At 36.3% G+C, this 8,798-nt stretch overlaps 2 protein-coding genes across 2 annotated transcripts; both read right to left on the reverse strand.

Annotated features, from left to right (window-relative positions):
* Window positions 1–3,319: 3,319 nt before the first annotated feature.
* LOC127496990 (apolipoprotein A-I-like) lies at window positions 3,320–4,681 on the reverse strand. The gene is made up of 4 exons (XM_051865046.1): window positions 4,592–4,681; window positions 4,436–4,493; window positions 4,180–4,330; window positions 3,320–4,087 (listed from the first exon to the last, which is right to left on the reverse strand). The coding sequence occupies exons 2-4, from the start codon at window positions 4,473–4,475 to the stop codon at window positions 3,511–3,513; spliced, it is 768 nt and encodes a 255-aa protein (XP_051721006.1). The 5' UTR covers window positions 4,476–4,493; window positions 4,592–4,681; the 3' UTR covers window positions 3,320–3,510.
* A 1,027-nt stretch (window positions 4,682–5,708) lies between these two features.
* On the reverse strand, window positions 5,709–8,582 carry LOC127496992 (apolipoprotein A-IV-like). Its single transcript, XM_051865049.1, has 4 exons — window positions 8,283–8,582; window positions 8,122–8,178; window positions 6,430–6,580; window positions 5,709–6,332 (listed from the first exon to the last, which is right to left on the reverse strand). The coding sequence occupies exons 2-4, from the start codon at window positions 8,159–8,161 to the stop codon at window positions 5,942–5,944; spliced, it is 582 nt and encodes a 193-aa protein (XP_051721009.1). The 5' UTR covers window positions 8,162–8,178; window positions 8,283–8,582; the 3' UTR covers window positions 5,709–5,941.
* Window positions 8,583–8,798: the final 216 nt, after the last annotated feature.

Raw genomic sequence — 8,798 nt, forward strand, 5'->3', positions numbered from 1 at the left:
TTATTTTATATTCTTATAATTTAGCTTCTTGTGGAAAGAGGATGTTTTTCTTCACTGCCATACCAACTCATCCATTACAAAATAGTAAATTAATGTTCATTTTATAAAGGAATTCATACAGTTGCGTAAAAAAGTATGGCAACCACTTGCAGAATCTGTGAAAATGTGAATAATTTTAACAAAATAAGAGAGATCATACAAAATACTAGAGGTCGACCGATATATCACCGATATATCGGGCCGATATTTGTCTTTTTTTAATATATCGGCATCGGCCGATATCCGTGTTTAGTAGCGCCGATTTAAAGCCAGGCACGTCCGCGGGCAGCCCTGTGTTATTGGTGCGGTGGAATGTGCTGCATCCATCGCATGTAAATTGAAACTTTTGGAAGATTCAACAACAGTCCTGGGAGATAAAGATAGCCTAAGGCTTAAATTCTGATATTTCAAAGTCCTATGGCCATATATTTACTGTATATTACTAGTAAACTATGAAGTGTTGCTTCACTTAGTGAAAGAAACAACGGATAGCATAGAACCGTCGGGAACTGGCATAATGCTACAGCTGGTTGAAGGTTCGCTTACTTGTAGTTAACTTTAAGGACTGTAGTCCAAAACTACCAGCAGCTTGCTTGCTAACATATTAGCCCCAATGTTATAAGTTCTGTTTTATTTTTCCTGTATTGGAGTCGGAGAATTTCACTCTGTGCTTGGGGTGGAGAAGGCGGCAGCTCTCACAAACACTGCTGCGTGATTGAGGGCTACGTTACTCCGACAAATATTGGCAATATTAAGAGGATTTGGCATTTCCAATTAATGTAAGCCTGTTACATTCTTCTAGTCTATTATTATTACTATTAGGTAAGCTACTTTTATTATTAAATTAATATCATAATAAATTTGCCCCGCAATAATTTCACAGCGCATCACCGCATAACTGACGTGCTGTGAGGATAATAAAAGATTAGGCTATCAGCTCCTCTTTAAAAATGTTTTAAACATTTTTTAGGTCTATTATACAATGAATTAGACCTATAATTAAAATTATTAAGTCTATAATATTTCCTAACACTGCAGTCATAAATGAAAATTAAGAGCAGCTTTAGGCTACTTCACCAACTTTAAGAAAAAAAAACAAAAAAAAAAACAAGCTGTTTAACACGAAATACTATTCTTCTAATTTTTTCACTATATGTACGGGCCACAAGAGAAATAATGGAATAAATTAAGACAGTTATATACCGTTATCAGCATATTATGTTGAAATTCGTCTCTGAGAGAAAATGCTCCGTTAATGCAGCGTCAGGCAGCTCCGTCACTTTTACTTTCACTTTGAATACTGACCGAGTTTAAGCTTTTGCCAGCATAACTTTTCCGCAAAGTTTGCACGTTGATTCTTGTGTGATATCCATTGGCTCCCCTTCTTGGTTGAACCCCCGCGGATTTGCGCTACGCCACTGCGCAGAAGTGTATGACATTTGTTCGGAAGCATGGTTTGATGCGGACAATAGCCGGGTTTCCATCCAACTTGCAATAATGAAAATTCAGAGAATGAGAATATGCGCATCTGCGTGTGTTTCCATCAACTGTGTAATGCGAAATGGACATCACCCTAATAAAGTGATGTGTTCCGACCAATGACTATATATATATGTCGCACAGTTATTATCCTCATTAAACCTGTCTAACGTTAACCGTCAAGAATGTCAGCCTTGCATACAAGGCTGTATATTTAAGTTTACATTTATGTTCCAACAAACTTGAAAAATTCAGCTTGATAAATGCTCTAAAACTTTTATGTAAATCAAGTCAGTGTTCAATAAATGATGTTAAGTTTAGAAATGTTGTGCATCCACTTATTATTAGTGTGACATTTTAGCATGCAAATGAAGGGGAAAACTTCAAGATATCAGCCCTAAAAATCGGCAGCACATATCGGCCATCGGCTGACCCTGACCTCTAAACATCGGCATCGGCATCGGTTATAGAAAAACCCATATCGGTCGATCTCTACAAAATACATGTTGTTTTTTATTTAGTAATGCCCCAAGTAAGATATTTTACATAAAAGATGTTTACATATAGTCCACAAGACAAAAAAATAGCTGAATTTATTAAAATAACCCTGTTCAAATGTTTGGGAACCATTGCTTCTTAATACTGTGTATGGTTACCTGGATGATCCACGGCTGTTTGTTTGTTGTTGTTGTTTTTTTTTTGGTGATGGTTGTTCATGTTTGTCCTGAGCTCTGTTCTTCAGAAAAATCCTCCAGGTCCTGCAAATTCTTCAATTTTCCAGCATCTTTTGCATATTTAACCCTTTCCAGCAGTGACTGTATGATTTTGAGATCCATCTTTTCACACTGAGGACAATTAAGGGACTCAAACACAACTATTAATAAAGGTTCAAACATTCACTGATGCTCCAGAAGGAAACACGATGCATTAAGACCAGGGGGTGAAAACTTTTTGAATTTGAAGATCAAGGTAAATTGTATTTAATTTGTCTTCCAGGAAACATGCAAGTATCTTCTCTTGCTTCCGAAGGGCAGTACTAAATGAAAAAAAAAAAAGATATTTAAACAAAATAAGAAAGATTTGGACTTCTTCATCCTGTTTAAAAGTTTTCACCCAACGGCTCTTAATGCATCTTGTTTCCTCATGGAGCATCAGTGAATGTTTGAACATTGTTTGAATAAGATGTGCAGTTCTGGACGTCATTTGAAAGGACCAGGCCCATGAGTTACTGTGTACACTGTATGTATCAGCTCTGATAATGAAGTACGGACATTAACATAATGTATGATCTGTCATTAGTACAACCAAAAGTGACTGGAACCTTATCTAATCTTTATTATGTGTTACAAGCAATCATTTGAGATGACCTTTATCATTTCTGCATGTCCTTTGTTAGAGTTGGTTTATTTAAATAATCCTTTTGACACTCATACAGACTTTTAGAAATATTGTTTAAATCTGTGTGTGTGTGTGTCTATATATATATATATATATATAGAGAGAGAGAGACACACACACACATAGTGTCAAATGCCACATTTGAACCTTTCGAACTTGACAGTGACTATTGTATTTTTGTTTTTAAAAACACTTCTCATGAGTAGATAACAAGGCCTTATTCTTTTAAAGAAAAAATTTCTATTTTGTCTGGTGATTTCATTAAAAAGTATGCAAGCCTTATGCATTTTCAGAGGGCTACTTAATTAGATAAAAAAAAAAAGTGAATAGCATAAATGTAATATTTAGAATGACAGTTCAGCTATGATGATCTACGCAACTGGACATAATATTCAGAAACGTGTTAATAAATGGCAGGTGTTTTATTGTTGATAAATAAGACAAATGATTCACTTGGCATTTATAAATTTCCAAGAAACAACACATTTTCTGTCAGAGGTAATAAACTGAAATAAATACACAACAGAAAGAGAGCAAAATTTCTGAATCTGTATAGATGAATGGTTATGGTGTAGGAAGAAGTCTTTGAAGCATCTAATTTCTCTTGATGAAGGATTCGTACAGGGAGGTGAGCTGGTCCTTCAGGTCCTGTGCGTAGGGGTCCAGCTTTTCCTTCAGGTCTTCAGCGTAGGGTGTGAGACTCTGCTGGACCATCTGGGCTCTCTCTCTAATCTGGGTCTGAAGATCCTCAGCCAGAGGGCTCACGGTCTTCTGGAACTCCTGCAGACGCTGGTCAACCTTCTCCTTGATTTCAGCAGTGTAGGGCTCCAGCTGAGCCTGCAGCTCCTTCACGCTCTGCTCCAGGTTTCCTCTCAGCTCCTCACTCTTCTGGAGCAGAGTGGCCTTCAGGGTCTCAGAATCCAGGGAATCTGCATATGGAGCCATGGCCGTCCTGAGCTCCTCCACTCTCTGCTGGATCTGGCTCTTGAGGTTGTCAGCATAGGGCTCCAGCTGGTCTCTCACAGTGATCAGGTCCTGGCCCAAACGCTCCCTCAACACTTCAGCTTCCTTGGTGATTTTGGTCATCAGCTCTTCAGCCAGAGGATCCATCTGTTTCTTGAGGGTGACGGCATATTCGCTGGCCATGTCGGCACTCTGGGTCAGTCTAGCACTGTTAAATGGAGAAAGATGTTCGAGTTTCATATCAGGGCATAAGAAATAGTCTAAATAACAGTGTCCTGCAGGTAAATATTCTTCACTTACTTGACTTCCTGTCCCAGTTGGGAAGACCTGATCATCTTGACGGTTTCCTCTGCGGTTTGTGTTGCCTTGGAAACATAGCTCCAGAATGCATCAGTCAGCTGCTCCAGCTGTGGCTTGGGCTCATCAGCGTAGAATAGGTTGGCCTGGCAACCTGTTGATTGAGCATTTCACTTTGATCAAATGGTTTTGTTAATAGACTGTAAATTTATCAAGCCTTAAAACATTTTCATATTGTAATTTTCTCTGAATTCCTCACCTGTAAATACAGCAAGTGCAAGCACCACAAGAACCTTCATGGTGTTCTAGGTTTTAGTCTAGAAGTAAAAAACACTTTCAATGAATGGCTCTGTCTTTTACATAAATGTAAAAAGTGCTGTATTTTGAATTTACTAAAAAGTTTGAAAGTTCTTACCCTAATCAGTGTGTTTTAACTGATGCTGTCCTGTCTGAAAAACCAGTGTGAAGGTGGCTGGTTCACATCTGTATTTATATAGCATGGGAAGGTGATTGCTGTAGTGCAAACCCAAAGTCCAGTGGGTAGTGCCTTGCTGTCACTACTCCACATCATAATGCCCTGACTGTACCTTCAACCACTACAGACTTTCAGATTCAGTGCAGATAATGATAACAGTGAACTTTGTCTTTAAAAGCAGTAGTGAATATTTTAATTAAGTTTTAATTTGGTTAAAATCAAAATACATATAAAATATTTTAGGGCTTAGCACTTAACATTACACAGATGTCATTAAAGGGAATTAAAATAGAATCCCCAACTGCCTAAAACAAAAAAGAAAAGTATATGTAAAAATATTTGGAAACATTCAATTAATAAAAATCATAAAGCCTAGAAAAGGAGTCATCCAGAATAATCAAATTATTTAAGGTCTATCTTAGGTACTTAAATCAGACAGAGCCCCAAATTTGAACATTTGACCTAATAAAACAATATATGATAAAAAAACATTCTGCATTCCCTGATAAGGTCTGACACGTCACTCGAAGCTCACTTGATTCTGTGTCTGCTGGCATTAAGCATTGTTACTCTTGTCCTTTAGCTTTAAATCTAGGAGTTAACTTTATTAACATTTACAATAATTTGCCATTAAAGTAATAGTAAATAGTTTCAAAGGAAATAGACTCCACTCCACATAAACTGATTGAAAGTATGGAATTATCATGATCCCAACACCAGGTCTGAAAGAACAGAAAGCTGTATAATTATTTAATAACAATATTTGTCTGGTTAAACTACGGTAAGGTAATTCATAATTTTATAATATAAGTCCTTTCACCAAAGTTTACAAAAGTAGTATGCCTCTACATATAATCTAATTTGAATCAGAGATGAGGAAAATGTGTTTCTCTCCACTAGAGAGCACTGCCACTACTAGTGAAGCTATATAGGTTATTTTACTATTTATCAATAAATTTTGATTCTGGTCAAGGAGGAGGCAAGGGAGATGTGATTAAAATTAACTGTTTTTAATCTGTCACTTATTATACATATTATAATACATAGGTGTATTTTATTTGAATATTTCTGCACGCTCATACAGTGCAAGATGACCATGAAGGTCCACAAAACAGTCTAGCATAACCAATGGTGAAAGCAAGGAATTATTAAACTTGTGGGTTTTTCTGAATTGGACATATAGCAATCTTCTACATATCAGTGACAAATAATAATATATGGCAGATGTTTTATTGTTGCAATAACAAGAAAAATGCTAGAAACATCACAATATAATATAGAAATGTGAAATTAAATCTGGGCCTGGAGGTCTTCAGTTGATGCAGCAAAAGATTTTTTCATTTCCTGCAGGTTTTGGTGCACATTCTCCTTGAGTTCAGCAGTGTAGGGCTCCAGCTGAGCCTGCAGCTCCTTCACGCTCTGCTCCAGGTTTCCTCTCAGCTCCTCACTCTTCTGGAGCAGAGTGGCCTTCAGGGTCTCAGAATCCAGGGATTCTGCATATGGAGTCATGGCCACCTTGAGTTCCTCCACTCTCTGCTGGATCTGGCTCTTGAGGTTGTCAGCATAGGGCTCCAGTTTGTCTCTCATGGTGTTCAGGTCCTGGCTCAGATGCTCCCTCAACACTTCAGCCTCTTTGGTGATTTTGGTCATCAGATCTTCAGATGAAGGAGTCTGTGTTAGTCTAGTGTGGTGATGTGGGGGGGAAAGGTGTAATTTATGACAGAAAACATTTCTAATTGTGCTAAAAAATAATATTGCTGGTGGTAATTATGACTTACTTGACTTCCTGTCCCAGCTGAGATGTCCTCATCATCTGTGAAGGTTCATCAGTAGTTTGTACTGCTTGGGCAATATAGTTCCAGAATGCATGTATTAAGTGATCCAGATGTGGATTTGGCTTCTCTTCATTAGATAAGTTGGCTTGGCAACCTGTTGTGAGAATTGAACATATCAGATAATTAAAAAGTTATTTAGCCATTTTAGAGGTTAAAAAAAAAAAAAAAAAAAAATCACATTTTGTGCACAGAGGAGACAAAGCCATGTAGGTTTGCAATAGCATATTTTTAACAATATAATATTATATATTCTTATTTAGTTTCTTCAAACAATGTGGAAAGAAGATGTTTTTCTTTACTGCCATACCAACTCATCCAGTACAAAATAGTAATTTAAATGTTCATTTTGTAAAGGAATTCATATAGGCATAATTTATATTTGCCTACAAAACTATTGTCAAGCATCTACACACAAGCCTATATCAAAAGTGTTTTGAGATCACAAGAAAAAAAATCATGTATCCAAACTTTTGTCTTGTAGAACATGATGTAGATAGTTCACCTAAAAACAAAAATTCTGTCATCATTTACTCCCCCTCAAGTTGTTCCAAACCTGTATAAATTTCTTTGTTTCTTTGGAAGAATGTTTGTAACCAAGCAGATCTCGCCCCCATTGACTACCACAGTAGGAAGAAAAAAAAATACTATGTCAGTCAATGGGGGTCAAGATCTGCTTGGTTACAAACATTCTTCCAAAGAAACAAAGAAATTTATACATGTCCCCACCACTTTTTGCCAGGGTCGATATTGTCCCCACCACACTTTTTGAAACATCTCGCGGCATGGATGTATACTAATACAAAAGAAACATCTCTAGTTGATTAGCAATTCATTCCTGTGTGTTAAATAATAGGCGATCTATCGCTGGGATGTGTTGTTTTTGAAATAGTGCCGAGTGCTCATTGCCGCTGTTATCAGTGGAGCAACAGTGTTCTCTTGGCGCTCGTGCACACTGCGCAGTCTTCACACGGACGAGCGCTTCAATCTATCGGAGACTCTCTATTCATTCCGGTGAAATCACAAAACAAAATGCACATAAACGTGTCCCTGGTCATGATATACAATCACCGTTGAACATGTTTGGTTTTAATGAGAAAAAAAAAAATTACATGAAGGTGGATTAGAACCCAAAACCTCTGGCACGCTGATTCCACATCAGCTCCAAATCTGGATTAATGAACAAAAATTATACCGCTAGTCCATCTAGACAATCTAATGTAAAGTGTGGATCCACGTATTTATTGGCTAATGTAAATACTCTCAAGACTAGCAATATATTGTATTATAGTAGATGTAAGGATGAAACTATCATATTAAACATGATGTCTATGTCAATACATTTTGACATAGACACACACACACACACACATTCCTGTCCCACCCACTCTTTAAAACAAAGTTACACCACTGCTTCCAAATATATTTCTTCGTGTACAGCAGAACTAAGAAATTTATACAGGTTTGGAACAACTTGAGGAGGAAATGATGACAGAATTTTCATTTTTGGGTGAACTATCCCTTTAACATGTATAATAATTTTATATCCTGTTTGGAATTTGGAACCCTGTTTTTCCTTTTTCTTCTTTTTTTTTTTTTTTTTCCTAAGTAATTTATATGAATGGTTATATATCTAACCTGTAAAAACAGCCAGTGCAAGAATCACAAAAGCCTTCATAGTTTTCAGTGCTTAGCCTGTAAAATAACAACACATCTTGTTAATTTAAACAATTTAATATAATGTAGAATATTTTACATAAAACATATTTTAAACTGGTATAGTAAATTTTTCTTCTTACCTTTGTCAGTATGATGTCCAGTGTGAATAGCAAATGTGGTGATGATTGTTTCATATCTGTATTTGAATGGCATTAGGAATATATTTTAATCTCCAGTGGATGTTTTTATCTAGTTATGTTGTGACTACAGACTCTGTGTGACAAGATGTGCAGTTCTGGACGTCATTTGAAAGGACCAGGCCCATGAGTTACTGTGTACACTGCATGTGTCAGCTCTGATAATGAAGTGCAGACATTAACATAATGTATGATAATGAAGTACGGACATTAACATAATGTATGATCTGTCATTAGTACAACCAAAAGTGTGTGTGTTTGTGTGTGTATATATATATATATATATATATATATATATATATATATATATATATATATATATATATATATACAGGTGCTGGTCATATAATTAGAATATCATCAAAAAGTTGATTTATTTCACTAATTCCATTCAAAAAGTGAAACTTGTATATTGTATTCATTCATTACATACAGACTGATATATTTCAAATGTTTATT

Source organism: Ctenopharyngodon idella, chromosome 16 (assembly GCF_019924925.1).
Source record: "Ctenopharyngodon idella isolate HZGC_01 chromosome 16, HZGC01, whole genome shotgun sequence".
Lineage (NCBI taxonomy): Eukaryota > Metazoa > Chordata > Actinopteri > Cypriniformes > Xenocyprididae > Ctenopharyngodon > Ctenopharyngodon idella.

What these genes read in the sequence shown, in the direction of transcription:
- LOC127496990 (XM_051865046.1), bottom strand. Translation starts at nt 4,475, where the DNA reads ATGAAGGTTCTTGTGGTGCTTGCACTTGCTGTATTTACAG. An exon ending in TGCACTTGCTGTATTTACAG is followed by an intron (nt 4,331 to 4,435) that starts GTGAGGAATTCA and finishes CTCAATCAACAG; the next exon opens with GTTGCCAGGCCAACCTATTC. An exon ending in CAACTGGGACAGGAAGTCAA is followed by an intron (nt 4,088 to 4,179) that starts GTAAGTGAAGAA and finishes TCCATTTAACAG; the next exon opens with TGCTAGACTGACCCAGAGTG.
- LOC127496992 (XM_051865049.1), bottom strand. Translation starts at nt 8,161, where the DNA reads ATGAAGGCTTTTGTGATTCTTGCACTGGCTGTTTTTACAG. An exon ending in TGCACTGGCTGTTTTTACAG is followed by an intron (nt 6,581 to 8,121) that starts GTTAGATATATA and finishes TTCTCACAACAG; the next exon opens with GTTGCCAAGCCAACTTATCT. An exon ending in CAGCTGGGACAGGAAGTCAA is followed by an intron (nt 6,333 to 6,429) that starts GTAAGTCATAAT and finishes TCACCACACTAG; the next exon opens with ACTAACACAGACTCCTTCAT.